Source organism: Capronia coronata, assembly GCF_000585585.1.
Source record: "Capronia coronata CBS 617.96 chromosome Unknown acBCG-supercont1.3, whole genome shotgun sequence".
Lineage (NCBI taxonomy): Eukaryota > Fungi > Ascomycota > Eurotiomycetes > Chaetothyriales > Herpotrichiellaceae > Capronia > Capronia coronata.
This window is the reverse complement of record NW_006912895.1, coordinates 3,232,159-3,252,499: the sequence shown is the minus strand read 5'-3', so window position 1 is coordinate 3,252,499 and position 20,341 is coordinate 3,232,159. Positions and strand designations below refer to the sequence as shown.

General features: G+C 52.1%; 7 protein-coding genes across 7 annotated transcripts; 3 read left to right on the top strand and 4 right to left on the bottom strand.

The window, feature by feature from the left end:
* Nucleotides 1–349: 349 nt before the first annotated feature.
* Nucleotides 350–1,006, bottom strand: A1O1_04479 (uncharacterized protein; the record flags this gene model as incomplete). The annotated part of the gene is made up of 1 exon (XM_007725371.1): nucleotides 350–1,006. One exon carries the CDS (start codon nucleotides 1,004–1,006, stop codon nucleotides 350–352), a length of 657 nt encoding a protein of 218 aa, XP_007723561.1.
* Nucleotides 1,007–2,270: 1,264 nt separating this feature from the next.
* On the bottom strand, nucleotides 2,271–3,639 carry A1O1_04478 (uncharacterized protein; the record flags this gene model as incomplete). The annotated part of the gene is made up of 4 exons (XM_007725370.1): nucleotides 2,271–2,676; nucleotides 2,800–3,307; nucleotides 3,395–3,496; nucleotides 3,561–3,639. 4 exons carry the CDS (start codon nucleotides 3,637–3,639, stop codon nucleotides 2,271–2,273), a joined length of 1,095 nt encoding a protein of 364 aa, XP_007723560.1.
* A 1,247-nt stretch (nucleotides 3,640–4,886) lies between these two features.
* A1O1_04477 (uncharacterized protein) lies at nucleotides 4,887–5,891 on the top strand (the record flags this gene model as incomplete). The annotated part of the gene is made up of 1 exon (XM_007725369.1): nucleotides 4,887–5,891. The coding sequence occupies one exon, from the start codon at nucleotides 4,887–4,889 to the stop codon at nucleotides 5,889–5,891; it is 1,005 nt and encodes a 334-aa protein (XP_007723559.1).
* An 89-nt stretch (nucleotides 5,892–5,980) lies between these two features.
* On the bottom strand, nucleotides 5,981–7,342 carry A1O1_04476 (uncharacterized protein; the record flags this gene model as incomplete). The annotated part of the gene is made up of 1 exon (XM_007725368.1): nucleotides 5,981–7,342. The coding sequence occupies one exon, from the start codon at nucleotides 7,340–7,342 to the stop codon at nucleotides 5,981–5,983; it is 1,362 nt and encodes a 453-aa protein (XP_007723558.1).
* Nucleotides 7,343–7,721: 379 nt separating this feature from the next.
* Nucleotides 7,722–9,914, top strand: A1O1_04475 (uncharacterized protein; the record flags this gene model as incomplete). The annotated part of the gene is made up of 1 exon (XM_007725367.1): nucleotides 7,722–9,914. The coding sequence occupies one exon, from the start codon at nucleotides 7,722–7,724 to the stop codon at nucleotides 9,912–9,914; it is 2,193 nt and encodes a 730-aa protein (XP_007723557.1).
* Nucleotides 9,915–10,550: 636 nt separating this feature from the next.
* On the top strand, nucleotides 10,551–15,386 carry A1O1_04474 (uncharacterized protein; the record flags this gene model as incomplete). Its single annotated transcript, XM_007725366.1, has 1 exon — nucleotides 10,551–15,386. One exon carries the CDS (start codon nucleotides 10,551–10,553, stop codon nucleotides 15,384–15,386), a length of 4,836 nt encoding a protein of 1,611 aa, XP_007723556.1.
* Nucleotides 15,387–16,587: 1,201 nt separating this feature from the next.
* On the bottom strand, nucleotides 16,588–19,722 carry A1O1_04473 (uncharacterized protein; the record flags this gene model as incomplete). The annotated part of the gene is made up of 1 exon (XM_007725365.1): nucleotides 16,588–19,722. One exon carries the CDS (start codon nucleotides 19,720–19,722, stop codon nucleotides 16,588–16,590), a length of 3,135 nt encoding a protein of 1,044 aa, XP_007723555.1.
* Between the last annotated feature and the right edge of the window lie 619 nt (nucleotides 19,723–20,341).

The following is a 20,341-nucleotide window of genomic DNA, read 5'->3' as shown; positions in this document are numbered from 1 at the left end:
GTACGACTATCGTGCAGTGTGGCGATGAAGGTCCAAATCCAGGAGACAATAAAGATGCCTTTTTTCTTTGAGCCATAGTCATGAATACGATAGAGGATATGGTAGCTGTTGAGAAAGGAGTGTATATATATATAGATATATATTCGAAATTCGGATACACACAAGACAGAATAGTATATTTGCGGTTCTATACATCTAACCAAACCAAAAGCAACAAGGAGAGGGAGGGAGAAAGAACTGGAATGAAATGATTGTATACCGCAAGGCAAAGCAAGTGTAAGACAAAGTCGGGAGAGGTAAAGTAAGGTAAGGTTCTCTACCCTACCCTTACCATATCCTATCCCGACATTCATCTGACCTTCTGGATCCAGCGTTTCGTATTCTGAAAGATGCCATACATCCCATAGAATTTCGACTGCAATCCAGGACAAACCATATGTCTCGCATCACAGAGATCATGCGCCGTCGGAGTCTTGCCTTTCTTTCCATTGTTGTTTTTGAACCCTGCTACAGCTCTGACTTTGAGTTCTGGAGCTGAAGCTGGTGCGGCCTCAGGTTCAGCAAGTGCCTCAGGTTGAGGTTCCGGCTCCGGTTCGGCCATCGCTTCCCGTCGACCAATTTTCCCTTTCGGTCGAGTCGTCTGGACGACAGGCCCGTGGCCGAACCCGTATCCTTTGGCGAAATGCGACATTATGTTTCCCCGCTGGGGAGCTTTGGAGTTAGTGTCAGGGTGGATGGAGTAGAATGGGTCAGCAGCGCGTTTCAAGACATCGTTGTCGTCGTCGTTGGCATTCCTGGGCTCGATTCCAGCGCCAGAATGGTGAGTCCACGCTCCATCGCCGTCGCCACCGTAACCTCGATGATCGTGTCTGTTTCCGTTTCCGGAGGGGATCACGGACTTGAATGTATCGTGGTCCAGGTCATTCCCGGTATGGGGCTGGTATGGTGCCGCGGAGGCGAGGGTTGAAGCCAGTGCGAGGACTGGGATGAGAGTGGTCACTTTCATTTTGGGGAATCTGTGAGTAAGTAAAGATATGCAGGAGTGCTTGTGTTTGTGTTTGTGTGCTTGGTCTGTCTTCAAGGGCAGGTGAAGGTGCTATTGTCAGTGATTGTAATTTGATTGCTCGTGTAGAGTGTGAGAGTGTGAGAGTGCTGGTATACTAGTACTAGTACTAGTACAAGTATGTGTATGGCTGTACTGATCAGTTGAGTATCAGAGTAAGGTATATACCTGAAATGTTTTATGGTATTCGGTTTCGGGAGTGTTGGTTCGGGGGAAGTGTCAAGCCAACTTCCGCTCCCGGTGAGATAAATATAAATGGCCAATCATCTATTCAAGCCCATTTCGAGCGAATCCTTTGTTTGTAGTTTTGCCGAGATGGTCTGGATAGGAGCGCAATAGGTTATTTTGCTTTGTTTGGCGAGAATCAAGTCCATGTGCTGTTCTTTGTTTTCAGATGATCAACAAAGGGAAAATGCCGACCTTGATACAGAGGTGTGAGTTCTGGAGACTGGAGACTGTAGAGAATAGAAATCTCGGGCAAAGGGTGCAAGTGCTATTTATATCAATGCAGAAGTGGGTGTTGGTGTTGGTGTAGGTGTGGAGTCGTTGGACGAGGCTGTGGGTGAAAAGGGGCTCGGATGGATTTTGCATACGTACGAATAATATTTCAAGACGTTTGATCACCACAGAATCGAGATGCTCTCCGTTGGACAAACACATCACAACGTCTGAGTAGCAAGCTTATCCCCAGCCTCGTTCTACACTCGCGCTGTTTCGATGTAGCAGGAATCCAGTAATCCTGATGTTCGTCCCGGCAGGGATGCTATTATGGCAATTCCATCGGTTGTGTGCACGGATGGAAGAACATTGATCGGAGGTTTCATGCGGTCTATCTGTCACTTAGTAAACTCTCCGTCTATTCTTCTGGATCTTGCGGCCCATGGGAGGTGAGGTTTCGACAGTCGTGATTATCCTTTTGGGGTTCGTACAGATTGAAAGACCGTTACGCGGGAGATATCTCGGATGCATTCGCGAGATCCTGGCCAATTTACCAATTGAATATAACACGTATACACGGTTTATGGAATCGGTTTGTGGAGGGGTTGGTTGTGCGATGATGTCCGAACAGAGCCTTGTTACCAGCTCAGGCTTGTTACGGAAGCGTCAGTACTGAGAGAGGATGTGCGACTATGCTGAAACCAGAATGGACGGTGAGTACAAGCACCCTTCAACCTCCCTTGGCCAGTTCTTCTCCATCGCTTGTGGTTCAATCATAATATCTCGCCTTGACACCTTTGATGATGGACTCCTCTTCTTTGCCCACTCGACTGACGTTCCGAGCCACTCGAGCCTTGACCCATTCGCCGGCCGTAAGACCGACCGTCGCCGAGTCCAAGGTCTGATCGTATCCAAGACGCTTGAGGACGGGGCTGTTGTCAAGCGGCACCAATTCTGTATCATCCTCCGGTCGCACGAAGTACAACACTCCGTAGCGATCGAGATCAGCCTGATCCGGCGGCGGCGCAACAACACGGTGGATACTGCTCTTGAGAAACCCATTTGTCAGGAATTGCAATGCATCGGCGATGTTCACCGTGATGCTTTCGGGATACGGTTTCACGTATTTCCATTGCCCCTCTGGGGTGCGGACTTGAAGGGCAGCCACGGGTTGTCTACAAGACACAAAACATATTTGATTAGCCTGACGAAGACCAGAGTACCGCGCAACGCACCCTTAACTCTCATCGTCGACAACGCGAGGTCTGCGGGACTCGCAAGGGTGGGTTGAGACTCACCGGAATAGAAGAGTAAGACTCCCGAAATCCGTGTGGCCCTTAGCCCAGACATTATCCAGGTCTGCATTTTGCTGAGCAGTGCGCCTGTGGTATTTCATGTACCGGAAATGACAGTCGCTGTTTTCTGGATAGCGATGGATATTCAGAAAATGGTCCTCCGGCAGTTTAAGCACGAGTGCAAACAACACCAGCAACTTCCGCACGATTTCGAAATGGACGTGTCTTGCAAACCGCTCGATCTCGTCCCAATGCTCGCGAATCACGGCTGGGTGGTCTCGAGCATACTCGGGCGTGAATTTCGGAATGTTGTAGATCTCGGTATTGTCCTTGATGCCCGGCTTCAGCTCACGCAGTCCCGCCGGCTTGTACCCATTGTACCCTCCATTCTCAAGGTCCGCGCGATACCGGATCTTCTCGGTCTCGGGCAGGTCGAAGACTTGTTTGCATAGGCTGAATTGCCTGTCGACTTGCTCTTGTGTCAAGCCAAAGTGAGTAATGTAGAAGAATCCTGTGGTAGTCGGTCAGCATGATATCCCAGCCGGGTTCTTTTTCTCAACACCTGAACACCTGTGCTCCGGTCGCTCATTTCACCTACCGATCCTATTCACGGCATCGGAAAGTTGCTGGGCTAATACCTCCTTACCACCCAGAGTGTCGAACTTGGAAAGATCCAGTGTCACCAAATCAGCCCAGTCCACTGATACAAATATGTTAGAGTTTCTGTGCTAGGAGGCTGTACCTTGCCTGGGTCGTTACCGTACAGTCATACTGGGTCTCAGGCACAGGAGTCCACTGGGGAATCGATAAGACCGCCGGCGCTGTGATGGTATTCGTTGCCATTGTTGCTGGAGGCTGGCCTGGTTACTTCCTACAAAGTTCTGGTAACATGAGGCCCCCTCCAGAAGTTCAAGTCATGAATCGGCAGATGGTTTCGATGGCGCCATTCTTCTCGAGGGTTTGATATCCTGAAAGCGGGGTTGACTGATCCCCACAATGAGGAACACGAAGGGGACAACAGTCGCCAACTCCAATGGCTGACCTAGTCCAAGTTCCCAGGAACGGCTTTGGTGGAGGCCTGAGTATCACATGGCGTCAATGTCTCGGGCAATTCATGGGTTCGCTTGATAAATCAACCAGCTTCATCCGGGGAAAATAGGCGGAGGATTGTTCCAGAACACAAACTCCAATCCTTACCTGCTGAGTCGGCAGAGATCAGAGAGCAGAAACTGTCTCTACATTCGATGGTTTCTTAAATACCTGTTTTCAGGACCGTCGTAAGACACTACACCGAGAGATAGCCTGGTGGAAGGGGTTCATGTCCTGCTGATTAAGAATCATATCTGACCTCACGTGAAGCCCTAGAGGTATAGGAGAGAAAGGCTTGCATCAGAGTATCCCAAGAAGCCGCTTTCGGGATCACGTTGAACAGTTAGTTGTGCCATCGCCCTCAATCCATAGACTGTGCTGCTCATGGACGCTCCAGGAGACTGGGACAAGAATGAGGCCGTTTTACTGACCTGCGTTAGAAGCGAATTAGCATTTTGAGTGCTCAAACCTGATAGAGTAGTAACCACCGGAAGTTGTCGCATCATACTGGTCGCAAAGGTACATACTGGGAGATAGTCGTCCTAAGCCTCATTGTTCGAGCAGGAAAGGCAGAGCAGGCTGTAAGCAACTTAGTACTACTTACTAGTAGTAGAGGTAGTTGGTATAGTGAAGCTGAAAGGCTGAGCCAATGACGTGGGGTACAAACAACTCTAATTCCACCACCACCAAATCTGCTGTCACGTGCAGACTTCTTCTCGCGTCGAGTCGCTTGTGATGGCCATCTGGGCCTCGCTCGAAAGATCTTTCCAATACCTTTAACACTAGGAACGCCCCGTTGACCTCTGGGTGATGTTCGGATGAGGTCGCTCAACTTAGGATCCGCGGAGGCTGGTATGGAAGAAAGATCCTACCACAGCTAACGCCTACGGTGATACTTTCGTAGCCTCATGATCACAACGCAAGCATTCACAACCGTCAACCTCAATCCGGCCCGAATCCACTGAACGGCGAGACGAGGGGACCGAACCCACTACTCCAAGATGCAAGGCTTTAATATGGGACGTTATGTCCCACCCGAGCTAGAAGGCACTGTATCGTTCAACGTTGCCTCCGGCAAAGGCCATGCACTGGGCAACCGCGCTCGAAAGCTCAAGACCGAAGGCATCCTCACCGTTCGATTCGAATGTCCCTTTGCCATCTGGTGCACTCACTGCAATCCGGAACAGATCATCGGGCAGGGCGTGCGGTTCAATGCGGAGAAGAAAAAGGTGGGCAACTACTACAGCACGCCGATCTGGAGTTTCCGCTTCAAGCATACCGTTTGTGGTGGGTGGATCGAGGTGAGGACAGACCCCAAGAACGCAGAGTATCTCGTCGTGGAGGGTGGCCGCAGGAGAGACACCGGTGCAGACAAGCTACTCGATGGAGAAATCAGGATCGGCGTGTCCGAGGAAGACAAAGACCGACTCGAACGTGAGGGCGGGTTCGGGTCGCTGGAAAAGAAGGTCGAAGACAAGGCATTGTTCACTGGTCAGAAAGAAAGACTGGATCAACTATTGAAGGCCAGTGAACGGGATTGGGCCGATCCCTACGAAAGGAGCAGGAAGTTGCGCGCCGAGTTTCGCGTGGGGCGGAGGAAACGGCAAGCGGACGAGAAAACTGGGGAGGCGCTCAAGGACAAGTTCGGCCTCGAGGTGGACATGTTGAGCGAGCAGCCCGAGGACAGCGAGCGCGTCAAGTATATTGAATTTGGCCAGCAGAACGAGGCCTCGAGTTCTGCAAAACCCTTGTTTACTAGTCCGTCTCTACAGGGCGGGCTGCCGGCGAGGTTCAAGCCGCATGCGAAACTAGGCAAACGAGAAATCTTGCAAAGCCAGTTGGTCGGTAATACTCGAATCGCCACAGATCCTTTCTTGCGCGAACAGGATGTCTGGCAGCCCAGAACTAAACGGAAACGGGCAGAGGAGGACCAAGAACATGAACACAGCAAGGCTGTGAAAGCGGGAAACCTGGCGTTGGTGGCTTACGATTCTGAATCATCATGATACCCCGGATTTTCAAGTAAAAATTCCACAGCAATGGTCATTGTCACATAACTCGTTTCTTTCTTGCATCTATGTCGATGCTCGGCTGCCTATTTCTGGGCTGTTTGAATATCTTGACCGGGCTTGCTCGATGCCTCCTGAAGGGATGGCATAGTCCGTCTTTGAGCGGCTGCAAAGCCACCTCTTGGAGGCGGCGGCGCTGGATTTCGGCTGGCCCATGGCGCCTTGGTGACGCCGTCAACAAAGCCCTTAGGACGTTGAGATGCTGTCCCGGCCCAGGGAGCTGCCGTGCCACTGCCTGGCGGCGCTCCTCCTGGCCGTACTGTAGTTGCCGACTGCGCACCCGTAGGATCCCGCAGTGGCTGGCTGGCAGAATGAGTCGATGTTGGGGGAGGCCTAGCCTCAGGATCCTTCTCCCATCGGAACAGGGACCCAAATGGGAAATGTTGCACCACGGGGAATTTCGCCAACACCTCTGCGTTGTACATTTTGATCATGCCCTTATTGATCTTGCCCCAACCACCAGCGATGCCAGAAATGTCGTACAGCATCGGGCTATGTTCCCAAAAGGGGCCTTTCTTGACATCGTAGATGAACCCAATGGCCGAAAAGTACAGGTTTTTGTCTTTTTCCTTTGCGACCAGATTCGACTTGCTAACCCAGCCCGGCTCGGGAGCGTCCGGGAGCGAGCCTTCTGTTGGAGTGTCATCGGATTCTGTGATGGCCGGTGCCAACTGGGCCGAACCGAAAATATATGGTAGGAAGGAGTTGTCATCGAGACCCCAGACGCCGTGCGACCCAGCCGGTTCCAGGGTGTAGGTCATGATGAGTTTTCTGATCAGGAAGAGATACATCTCAAAGACACCCAGAACAATACCCCTCTCTTCCACGCCTGGTTCTGTTGAAGCAAAGAAGCCCACCTTCCACAAGCCGCCTAGGAATGCCAGAAAGCTGAGCTCGTGCCCGGTGCCATAGTCCAGCCGTTGTGCACTGCCGAAGCTGCCCAACAGGTACGCCCCCAGTTCTTCGTAAGCAGGCACGAGCCATTGAGGAAGACAGTCATTCAATAGTTCTTCCAGTTGGTCTTCGACGAGTTTGTACCATTTGCGAAAGCTGAAATTGCCGAACCGTCGCGGACCGGTGTCTGGCGGGACATCGTCGACGAATTTGGTCAGCCTCGTCAAGAGAGCACGTAACCTCTCGACAGCATCGGAATACGTAACGTCTTTCGACCCCAGTGGCCATGTCACCACCTTCGTCGTCCCATCGACGGATTGTTTCCGTGGCACGACAGATCGGTTGAGTTGTAGCGTGAATGTCACAATATCTCGGTACGCCAGAGATGTCAGGAAGAAGGTGACATCGGACCCATCATAGATCCTCTTGACAGGCTTCTCGAAGTGATGGCTCTTGATGTCGTTGATTTTCTCGAGACTAGGAAAGCCTGGCATTGTCGGTTACTGGATCTCCGGTTTTCGGGTTATGTCGAGAAATTGATGAAAGATCTCTTTCGTTCTTGTGATGGAAGCTGTAGCTGAATCAGAGTGTATTCGTGTGGGATGATATGTGAACAAGGTGCCTGGATTTGTTATACTGCCTTTGCCATATTCACATATGACGTTGTCGCCGCGGTGAGAAACTGCACTATGGTTCAGATACTCCGCTCGACTCCCGTCGCGTCGCAGCGTCACCGCAGTTCAGTCCGGTTCAGTTGACATGGTGATACGATTGCGATGATACAAACCCAAGAACATTGTTCCACTGCCTGAAGTCCACGACTTACCTCCATCTTCGTCGCAAATCTGAGTCCTCAAGCATGCACGCCTCATCATGCCCGTATCTACGCGCCGATCTACCTTGGGAGCGGCCCCGGTGGAAGACCGCAGTGCCGAAGCTGTGACCGCGATCCTCAACGACGAAGCGGGGAGCAAACCGAGCACTTCCAGCCCTAAGCGCAAGCGGCAGTCAAATGTTGACCTCACACCACGGAAACGAACGGTTGTAGAGATTCCGATACACGTCGTGCAGTCTGCCAGACGACAGTCTGGACGACTCAAAGCTCGAGCCTCAATCTCCGCCCCGTCTCTTGCGCCTAGAGGCGACCCTTTTCCATTTCCTCATGACCAAGAAGAAGCGCAGGGCCAGGGCCAGGGCAGTCAGCCGGCACTCTTGAAAAAGCTGAGGCGGTTACATCGACCCAGGTCTCCAGAGAAGTCTCCTTTCAAGGGAAAGGGTGTGTTGGAGACGCGGAGCACTGCGCGTGTGAATCTCGGCGATACCCCTTTCCGGCAGGCTCCCAGAGATCTCAGCAAGTTGCAGAAGTCGCTACTGAATCCTCGCCGCACAGCCACCAAGTCAAAAACTCCTGTTCCTGCAAACGCAGCTCTTAATGTACCGTTTCAGGGGGAAGAGATCCTTGATGTGCAATTTGGTCGAAATGGAGCGCCGCCGTCCACCTCGCCTTTCGTGGAGCCAGGTGTTGATCTGTCTCTACCTGATCACACTGCGAATGATGCACCGAATGAAGCTTCCCCCGCAAGATTCGTGAACGAGGCCAATCTTCTAGACGAGACTTACGGTTCAGATCCTCCTGCCATGGAAATGACCCGCGAAGATGAGCCATCTGCAGCACACTTCCCTTCGGCTCAACCACTCCCGCCTCCTCGTGACGAAGAGTCTCCGGCAGAGGCCCAAGAGGATGTTGAAGAAGAGAGGGAGGAAACCGATGTCGATCATATAAATGGGGTCACCAATCCACCTGATGCTCAAATGGAATCAACGAATCGGCGTCCTCAAACCGAGGCTGAACAAAGCAGAGAGGAGCAGGCGGCGGCTGAGGAGGAAGCTAAACGACAAGAACGGGCGAGGAAGGCGTTGCGGGGCGTTGAAGAGGCAGTCAAGATTCAGGGATGCGAGAAACTGTGGGAGGAGGCTCTTGTCGGAGGTCTGCAGCTTGCCGAAATCGGGAATCCGAACGAACCGACCTCGACGGTTGGTAAAGCGACGTTGCGGGCGTTGAATGACTTGCACAGAGAGTACAAGAAGCTGGCAAGAGCGCAGTCACCAGATTTGCAAGAGTCCGAACAATCTCTGCGTGAACACTACCGTATCTTGGAAGAAAGATGCAAACACCTCGCTGGGTATCGTGGCCGACTGGACATGTCCCATAAACGGGAGAGATCGAGAATGATCAAAGATGTCTATGGCCATCTAATCCCAAGCTCTCTGTCGCTGAGCAGAGCAGGACTAAAAGTTCTATTTAAAGACAAAGATCCTAGCGTCGACGCATACGAGCGATTATATGAGCTGCTGATGATTACAAATATTCTGGTGGAAACAGCCACGAAATGGCAGCCGAGACCTGAACTGGACAAAGGGGCCAAAGCCATTGTGAAGCATGACATCGGACCCAACATCAGCCGGCTTATAGGACGCTACAAGAGAGAATTTGAGGAAGCAATCAATGATGCACGAAGAAGTCAGTACCTGGACGACCTGGCAGCGCGACAGAAGGAGGAGAGGGAGACCATTAATCAAATGGCTCAGCGAAAGAGGGCACAGAAACTGGCGGAATACCGCGCCAACATGCAGTCCATACCCAAGGTCCCGTACACTGGTATCCCAAGTTCCCAATCCATCGTTGATATTGACGACGTGATCGTGGATGACCAGTCAGTGATGGATGTCGATACCAACAGGTCGACACGGGCCCCTTCCCAGCATGTCACTTTTGCAGCAAGGCCTCGACTGAGACGAGAAGCCACCGAAGACATACCGCCTCCTGTCCCGACTGAGTGGAAGGACGCAGAGACCGAGATACTGCTGAGGGGACTCCAGAAATACCGAACTAGCTCAAGATTCGAAGACATCGTCTATAAGTACGGAGCGCCTGGTGGAGGGCTGGAAAGGTTTGACATGGATCAGATCATGGCAAAGGCCAAATGGGCCAGGCGGACTATGGCCCAGAAATTCCAGGAAACCGATGATCCGGATTGGGATTGGTTGAGGACTGTCCCGGCATGATGAAGCAGGAGAGTTTAGCAACAAAAGATGTCGGTTTGTTTGAGAGATACCCCAATTGCCTGGCAGTCATGATGGGAGCGGTGTATGGGTTCTTGATGTATTGAGATATAGGGTATTGGGCAGCAACAACTACAGGCCAAGCTCGACGCCACCTTTTGATTCAAAACACGTGAATTAAGACATTTCAAGAACATCTCAGACCCAGAAGAGAAGGAGTGGTGAAGTTGTTGTTGTTGACTGTCTCGCTGTCTGTGAAATGCATCTGTATGTCCCTGTACTCTGCCGTATGTTTGGGATACGCGGTTCAACTGCGAACTTGAACTGCAGACGCATCTTGTCTGGACTACAACATCAACTCGTATACAACTGAATTAGTTGCCCGACTGTCTCGGTCGTGTCTGTCGTGTCTGAGTCGCGCAGACAAAGAACGAGAATCATCAGCATCATCATCATCATCATCATCATCGTCGTCATCACCGTATAAAACTGCCAATCGTTTGAGCCAATGGTTCTAACAGGCATTCGTTGATCCTGTCACCTGCCTGTCAATACTTTATTTCCCTTTCCTATTCATGTGCTTCTACTGCCCCTCACGCATAAGCGATACATTGTACAGAGGTCATCAATACCGCCGATATGGACAAACACACCACAACACGCAGTGGTGTCGCCGACGAAACCAGAAGCAGAACAACACATGCGTCCACCAAGCCATTGACGAGGCCAACCGCACCGAGACTCTCTACCAGTACCCGTCCGAGTACGACCTCGTCCGTGGCCAAGACAGTCGGTGGAGGGTCACTCAGTAAGCCTCCTGCGCGCCCAGCTACCACCGCCACCACCACCACCACCACCACAGTGCGAAGACCTCCTAGCTCAACCGCATCTTCTACAACTGCAGCACATCAGAAAAGACCGTCGGTGAGCTCGGTGGACGAGAAACCCTCCGGTGATGAGAAGACGAGAGCTGGCATATCTGCGAGGCCGAAGAGAGCGTCAGTGGCACCATCGACCAGTGCGGAACGTAGCTCGACTTTGAAAACAGTTGCTGCCACCCCTGCTCGGCGTACAACGATCGCCCCCGCCTCCTCAACGAGACAGAGTGTTACGAGTCCGTCCGGCGCCCGGAAAGCGCCTTCTACCCCCAATACCTCACGGAGCGGTATCACACCTCGGTCGAGACCACTGGTGTCATCTACTTCCAGGAATGCCGTCGGCGCTGGCGCCCTGGCCGAGAAGAAACGCTTGAGCACAATCCCCGCCTCTCCAGCAGTCAAGATAGACGTGGAGGAGCCTGAAGATAACAAGGAAAATGCATCATCACAAGGGGAAGAGAAACCGAAGGCCCCTGTGCGTCCTGCACTGGGGTCGAGGCAGTCGACACGGTCCGTTATGATCGAACAGAAGATACGAGAGTTTGAGTTGGTGAACACTATGCTGCAGGCCGCCATGACTGCCGACGGAGTGGAAGATGAAGAACAAGAATTGATCAAACAAGAAGCTTCATCTACCATTGCAAAGCTCAAGTCAGACCTGGCAAAAGTGCGCGAGTTTGAACGGGTTCATGGACGGTTGCCGACTGAAGCAGAGCTGGAGGACGCCCAGTCTGCAAAAGAAGAAGCTGAACCCACATCACCTACTGATGAGCAGGAAGCGGAGGCTCCAAGCGCCGAAGGACCACTTGTAGCAGAATTGCAGCATGAGCTGGCTCAGTCTGAAGCGCATGCCGAAGCCTTACAGGCCGAATTGATGGGCTTGAAGACGAAACTCGAGGACTCCAGCAAGACCGCAGACGAAGAGAGTGGCCGCGTGCAGGAGGTGACCGAGGCCATCCGAGCCGAGTATGTTGCGAAGATCGCCGAGATGACATCCCTCCACGAGGAACAAGTCCGGAAATTGGAATCTACGCATCAGAATTCGGTGCAAGAGTTGCGCAACACTCAAGAATCCGGAACGGAAACCTTGAAAAAGTCTTTTTCTCACCAGCTCGCGGAAAAAGAATCCAAATTTGAAGAACTGAAATCTCAGCTGGATGAAGCCCTCAAGGCTGCTTCCGCAGTTAGCTTGTCGAAAGAGGCCGAAGTTGACAAACTGCGGGCCGAATTGGAGGAAATGCGTACAGCTACTGCGAAGGATCAGGCAGCGAAAGATGCTGAAATTGAAGCACTCAAGCTCGACTTGGAGACGAAGAAGATCGATTCAGAGGCAGCCAGCCAAACCTCCCCGTCTCCTGCTTCATCACCGGCTCACAATCAGGAGCTGGCGGACGCCCAGCAGAAACTCGCAGCGGCTAAGGCTAGACATCAAGCGGCGAAAGAGAATGCAAAATCCAAGATTGCGAGGTTGCAAGAAGACTTTGACAACAAGGTGAATGCACTAGAGGGAAAGCATAAGGAGCAGATCGGCGAACTCCAGGACAGACAAAAGCAGGCGGAACAGGACGTAACCAACAAGCAGAAAGAACTCGCTCAGCAGCAGGAGGAGTATGCAAAGGTTTCGGAGGAGATGGCACGCCAAAGCCAGGTCATGCAAACGTTGAGGGACCAAGTCCTGGACTTTGAGCAGAGCAAGAAAGTTGAAAGCGACGCGCAGACTGCCTTGATTACTCAGCTCCAGGATGAGATCAATCATTTGAGACAAGAAAAAGCAGACGAGGCTGCTACTGCCGCCTCGTCACTCGCCGCCGCCGAAAAGGCACACGTCGAGAAGATCCAGGCCACTGAAGATCGATTAAATCAGGTGCAAAAGGACCTGAAGAATGCCGAGGCTTTGCATGAAAACAAGCTTCAAGAAGTCCTCAAGAAATCGGCTGACGACCTGAGTGCGGCGAATGCCGAGCTTGAAACGTCCAAGACATCACACGCCGACAGGCTTCACACGCTGGAAGCAGATGTGCAGAAGGCCAATGAGTTAGCCGCAATGAAACAGTCCGAAAATGACGGAGCACTGTCTGACCTGCAACATCAGCTGGACACGGCAACAACTGCTCTGAAGGAAGCTATGACAAAGCATGAATCATTACTAAAGGAGCACGAATCAACGGGCAGCGCCGCCCAAGATGAACTGGCTGTTCTCAAAGCCACCCATTCTGAAGAACTCGACCGACTTCGGACCGAATACCAGATGAAGCATGACGAAGAAATTGCTGCCTTGGAAATGAGGCATGCTGAGCAGGTCCAACAACTCGAGCAGAAGATCCATTCGTCTCAGAAGGAATTGGCCACCGTCAAAGAAACCCACGCAGGCCAGATCAAGCAACTGGAGCAGCAGACGAAAGCATCTCTCGCAGATCTGGAGACTCTGGAAGCGGGACATCTGGAAGAACTCGATCGCGTGAAGACTGAGGCGGAGCAACTGCGGCTGAAAGCTGCCGAGGAGGCGGAGCTGAAATATACCGAAAAGCTTCAACAACTGGAGAAACGGCTCAGTGCTGCTGAAGCAGAACTATCAGAGGCCCGATCAACATATGCCAAGCAGATTGAAGACTTTGAGAAGCAGAAAGGGTTGGACCAGGAAAGTGCCCTAGACGCCCTCAAAGAGTCTCACTCTATTGTCCTCAAAGATCTGGAGGAGCAATTGAGGCTCGCTCGAGAGGCTGCAGAAACAGTTACGGCTGACCACGCTGAACGGCTCAAGCAGGTAGAACAACAGCTGTCGGCTCGCCACGCCGAGGAACTTGAGTCCTTGAGAACAGAGCATGCCACAAAGCTAGAGGAGGCCGAGAACCTAATAGAGCAGGCTCTGGAGGAAGTCCGGTCGAGCCTTCTCGAGGAAAACCGTCAACTCGTATCACAATCGAAATCCCTCCAGGCGGATCTCGACGGCACAAGATTCCAGATTCAAAGCCTGAAAAGCATCCTGCAGTCCATGGAGGAGGAGGCCGGAGAAAAAGACCAAGAGCATGCCGTTACTGTCGAAAAGATGGAACAAGAGTTGTCAATGTCGGTCATGAAGCTGGCAGAACAATCCGCTCGGATGATGGATCTTAAAATGCAGCATGACCAAGCTTTGGCCGAGGCAAAGAAGGTTCTACAGGATCAGTCTCGGCAAGAGATGGAGAATCTACGAGCCGATCATGAAAAGGCGCTGGCAGACCTTCGAAGTACTTTGAAGAGTGAGCATAACCAGCTGATTGACAAGATTCGAGGGGAACATGCCACATCCGTCGAAGCAAGCCAAAGCGAACGTCAATCTGAACATGAGGAAATCGAGAAGAAGCTGAAGGAAGAACACGCCCGGCAACTAGACGAGGTCATGAAAGCCTTGGAGACTCAGTGGAAGGCCCAAGTTGAATTGCTGGAGGAACAGAACGCGGCCGCTGGCGCCCGCCTCGCACAAGCCATAAAGGATCATGAGGAAGCTTTGCAAGCCACCAAGTCGGAGCACGACGCCACGGTTGCCCGACTACAATCTCAGTTACAGGATGCTCACGCCGCGACGCAGGACACCACAGAGCTCGAAGGGCTTCGCGGTCAACTCTCCAACGTGCAGACCCAGGTCAAAGAGATCGAGCAGAAACACGCGGAAGCAATGATACTGATTCAGGATCGAGAATCCACTCTGGCTGTGATGAAGCAAGAGCTCAATGCCGCACGTGAAGCAGCGGAGAAAAGACGTGACCCGGCGGAGGTAGAAGAGCTCAACAACAAATTCATTACTGCCCAAAATGCCCTCGACGACCTGCAGGTCCAGCATGACCAATCGGTCCGTGATGTCCAAGCGGAATATGATGGCAAACTCGAAGAACTTTTCACCGAGCTCAACGCCGTGAAGGAGGACAAGCAACAGGCGCAGCTTCCTGACACCACGGAGCTTGATGCCGTCACTGCCAGGCTTGAGGACGCGAAGAAGACGATCACCTCTCTGGAGACCCAACTGGATGGAGCAATGCTCGAAGTCGAAACGCAGCGGCACCTGGCAGAGGATGCCCAGAAGGAGGCCGAGCAAATCAAGCAACTCCAAAAGCAGATGGACGTTGTCGCCCTCCCAAGTCCCAAGTCACGACGAAAGAGCCGCAGTCCGAAGCGGAGGTCGATGAATCCTCTGTCTCCCGGAATTCCCCAGCAGGGTCTCGAATCCAGCAGATGGGCCAGCGAACCAGACAAAGACCACGCCGCGGCAGGTGATGCCACGCCTTCCAGCACTACTGGACAAGCTGTTCCTCCAGCAGACACCGCTTCTGGTGTACAGCAAGGCCAGGGCGCGAATGATGTGGTTGATACAGCCACCGAGACTACATCAGCCGGTCCAGACGGGCCAGCTGCCGCCGCCACCAAAGCAACGACCGGCAAGCGCAACGTTGCCGGCCAGCTGGCGGGGATCCAAGAGCAGATCAAGCAACTAGACGATCTCAGCGAGGATTTTCTCGAAGAACATCAGAACATGGCGAAGATGTTGAGTCGGGTGGACGATGGGACCACCAATGTCAGCACCAGCACAGTCAAGGTCGAAGAGGACGAGAATGATGAGTGATCAAGCTGGCCATGATCGGTCAGTCTCTCTTACTGCATCCGTCACTGTGATGCCGATATCGAACGGCTGCCGGTTCGAACAGGTTCTTCTTTTGCATGCTGCATTGTTTGCTGTCTGGTCCTCCTCCTTTTCGTGGGGAAGGAAGTATAGATGGCGGACTTTCCATTGTCTTTGGAAAGAAGGCCGAAGCAGGAGTAGAAAAACAGGAGTCCATTTGGGGCCTTGCAGCTCGTCTGGTGCAGTGGTTCGGGATGTCTTCCTTCCTTCTGCTTTCTTTCCTGGGTCTCGTCGTTGGTCGTTGGTCGTTGGTTCTTGGGTTTGGGTTGTCAGACTTCTTCTCGATTCAGAATATCCAATACCCCCGACTTTATGTCTTTGTCGTGTTTTTTCCCCTCCTCATTCTTGTGTCTGCGTCTTTCTCTCTAGTTAAGCAGGCGAGCGAGTGAGCGAATTCCAACGAACAGTCATGTCGACTGACTAGTCCATCAGCGAGCATTCGATCGTTTCTTTTGTTCTTTAGGAATACAAAAACAGAAAAGTATCAGTTTCGGGCTCAAGATAAGGGCTCTAGAGATAATACCAGGACAGTTAGGTACCTACCTTAACCTGCTGTGTTACTTCTCTCATGGAATTACAGAGCAAGTTCGAGTACTTTGTAGTATGATTGTGGATTTACAGAGACTTATTCATGAAGGCCTTAGCCTTGGGCTAGAACAATATCATCGTGGTGATGACATATCTTTAAAATTAGAATGATGGATGCCTACCTTAAAACGGAGGTAGCTGGCAGGCAGCCTTTGATAGTTGACTAAGTTTGGCATGATCTGACGTGTTACAAGTCAAGTCAAAAAGCAAGCAAGCAAGCAAGCACTTCGGACCAGGTCTACGGGATACTGATAGATTTCAAGCTGAGAGAGATATAAAGGGGGTTTTTTGCTTCTCCTTCTCCTTCTCCATGGATGATATGTTACTAGTAGTAGTAGGTGACATGGGGTTCTAATCCGGTATGTCCCCCTTTTCCACAAGGCAACATGTTCTATAGTATGAGGCTTCAATTTCCATACCACTGCATGTCCATTATATCATAATCTTAGCAGTCGACCGGCCTAGACTTTAGGACCAAAACAAATTTCACACACTCATTCCATCTCTCCTAGACTGTTGAGGGAGGGGGAGGACCAGCAACAAATCTCCCACACTATCATTCCATCTCTCCTAGACTGTTGAGCAACCATTCCGGCTCGGCGTCTTCTTCGTCAGGATCGTGTGAGAGGAGAGACGTCTGAGACTGTGACCGTAAGCTGGTGGGAGACGACCTTGGATTTGAAGTAGGCGGAGAAGAAGAAGGACGTCTTGGTTCGAGGGGAGCAGGTTGATTGTTTGAGATTGGGTTGGTTTCATCCTTGACAACAAGGCTAGGATCTGGGTTCGCAGTCTTGTCCTCATGCTTTTTGCGTATTTGGTCTTCCTCGGCTGATTGGCGGTGGTTCACTGATGCGGACGGATCGAGGAGTCGTGGTGTGTCTGTTTCGTCATCTTCAAGAAGAAAGCCGCCTGCTGCTGAATCCTCGAAGTCTTCGTCTTTGCCGTTTTTCGTGTCGCCATGCTTCGGTTCCGGTGGAGAGGTCATATCCGTATCCTCTGGAAAGAAGCCGCCTGCACCGGCATCGTCGTTGTCCATCGCAGGGAATGGCGGGTGGTGACTTGGAGCTTGTTGTTTGTTGGTATCATCAGGAATGAATCCTCCGGTCTCGTGTTCATGGTCTTGGAATTGGAAGAAGCCTCCTGCCTCCTGCTCATCGTCTTCATCGATAAATCCACCAGCGTCAGCTTGGTCTTCACCCGCTTCCCCTCCGATATTTGCATCCTCTGGCTCCGGGTTGAGAAGTTCCTGGCTCTCCCATTGATGAAGCTTGTGCGGAGACCTGACCACAACAATAGCTTGATGTACGACTTCCGGTGGAATCAGCTGGTCGACAGGCTTGAGATGTGGTAGTGCGGATATGGCATCGGTGTCCGGTTCGACGTTGACTTGGCTTGTTTGTTCTTGATCAACGTCGGGCATGAATCCGCCGCCATAATCTTCCCCATCATCCCGATACGTCGAGTCTTCTTCTTCTTCGTCATCATCTTCAGCCACGTTCGTAGTGTCTTCTTCTCTGTCGCCATAGTCGCGATGCACCCGCTCACGAACCCGTAATGCAGTAAGCCACCTCTTCCAAAGCGCCAGGATGACTCGGCTGCGTGCTTGTTCTGCCTCTTCTGTTGCCTGAGATTCCAATCCTTCAATCACGTTGATCATCGCATTGCACATGTGCATGCTGACCACCACTCCGTCAATCACGGCAGTCCCTTGTCGCCCTTTGAAAACAAATCCGGTGACTGCATCGGTGTAGTCGATACCGAGGACCCGCGCAGCCTCGGCAGCAAGAGGATGGCGAATGTGTACGGCGCCAGCAGGGATCATTGAAGGGACGTAGACATCGAGATTTCCGTACCCATTCTTGGGAATTTTGCCATCCACCACAGGCGGCGGTTCGTACAGTTTGGTCTGGTACTCGGCGTACAGGGCCATGCCTTCACTGGTCTCAGCGTGATCGTCATCGTCGAGATCTTGATCTTCTGGCGTCCGTCTCCTCTTGGGCATCACCCGTTTGAGTGGCTGTTCGCCTTGCTTGACATCCCTGCCTCGCCGATACCATGCATCTGCGGTCCGACACACATGAACATCGCGTCGACGAAAAACACTTTCGAGCTTTGCATTTTTGCCGGATCCCGTGCTGACTTTGCCCACTTCATGCTTCGGATGGATGACCTCGTTCATCCTGAGATGCCGCTCGAGAACATATACAGGATGTCCCTTAAAGTCCTGCACGTTTCTCGGCATGGCTTCGCTTTCGGCGCGTCTGAGCAGATTCGCGTCTTCGATCTCGTCTCTAAATTCGTCAAAAGGTTTCTGCAGAGCACCCATGAGGCGGGTCCACCACTCTTCTCCGCCCTTGGTGCTCTCCACACGCTGTCTTCGCGTTTTGGCGTTATACCATTGAGCATACCGTCGTGTGACGTCCTTGGCGGAGCCATCGTCCTCCAAGGCAATCACATAGGTCATGCTATTCAAGCGATCGGCCGCTGGTGGCTCGAACCCCGTTTTCGGCTTGTTGATGGTATTGCGCACTATGGGATCCAACGGAATCCACGTCGATGTGGATGGAGAGTATACTTCGACCCAGAAAATCGGATAGGGGGACTCGATGATTTTTCTCTTCTTCTTTCGAGTTGTCGGTGCGGGACGGGAGATGGTTGAGTTCTGTGTGTAGTTCTGAGGAGGGGCATGGTAGTACTGCGACTTCGGCTTTTCCGGCGTCTGGCCTTTGGCAACGCCCGAGAACGGCAGGACTTGGAGCGAGCAGACGAGTCTCGTGTCGACCGCGACCGATCGAAGGAGGGCGCAGAACAGCTGAGCACCGAGATCTCTCGAACCGGACCGCGATCTCGCAGCGGCCTTGAACTCATCAAAATCAATGAGGTCTTCAGTGTCGTCACTCTCCTTGATTGCATCGACATCCTCTTTCCAGTATGCCCGTTGCATTCCTCTTGCCGTAATGGTCCACAGCTGCTTCCAAAGGGCGCAAAGTTCCTCGATCCCTTTCATGAAAGAATGCGACCGCTGATACTGTGGTTGCGACTCCTCCACGTGAAGTAGCGAGATCACTTTGCGTGGTACGAGCGGCTTCAAAAGGCCTTGCACCGACTCACTCTCACACCAGCGATTGCGACTGCTCAGATGTGCCAGTAGACAAACTAGATGCGCCTTGTGCACTTCCAGGCGTATCTTCTTCTCGGCTGGTCCTACTGGTTTGCGTCGTTGAGGTCCTCGCCTTGACGGCTCCAGCGTCGATCTAGACAAGTCCAGCTCCAATGACTGCTGCTCGGGTTTTGAACTTGGTCCGTCTTCGTCGTCTTCGGCCGGCTCTAGTTCGACGTCCTCAAACTCGACGTCGGATTCGTCGGATCCTTCGAAGTCATCATAGACCACTTGCTGTAACTTCGGTGAAGTTCCGTCCGCAGTAGCAGGAATTGGGTCGCCATCTGCGCCAACCTCTGGTGTGCCGAAGAGATCAAAATCGAGTTCGATCTTGGAAGAGGACTCCTCACTGATCTTCCGTCGTTTGGAGGATCTTAGCTGACTCGAGAGGTCTCGTTCTTCAGCCACGGCTTCTGCCACCATCTCACCGTACACGCTCGGGATGCCATCGTCGAGCACTTCTCGGCGACGCGTCGATTGACGCGTCTTTCGACTTGAGCTGCGGGCTGGCAGGTTCTTTTTCGGTGGCATTTGATGTGACGAGTCTGTCTCTTTGAGCGTCGATCATGGCGTCCCTCCCGAAGCTATACTTGATATCTCGATAGTCAGCTGCAAAATGACAATCAACAATGGTATGGCCTGTACACCTGCCCCCTCACCAGCATGTAGATAGAAGCGACTCTCTTTACGTCTGATCAAGCCCGAGTTGCCGCCTAATGTCGCGACTGAAAATGACGTAGTGGCCTACGGGCTGCCACGTGACGCACAAGTTTGCTGGAGGACAGTTTCCACCTCGACTTTACATTCACATTGCACACCCAAAAAGAATGCTGGATCAACTGCGACTGCAACAAAAGAATCATAACCACTTCTGCATTCAAAATGTGGTAGACGCAAAAAGCAAAAAGCAAACGCGAGGGGCTGAACTGGGAATTGAACTATGATGATGTTAGGATGAATTGATCCAATATGGAATTGTGGATCGATGCTTACCCCAGGACCTCTTACAATCAAGATGAACTCCCAAAGCAAGAATTCTACCTCTGAACTATTCAGCCGCGCTGAGTGAGTTGTTTTCCAACTCAGAGACAGTTTGTGACCTAAAATTTCGTGACATTGAACTATAACGCAACAATTAATTAGTGGCCCC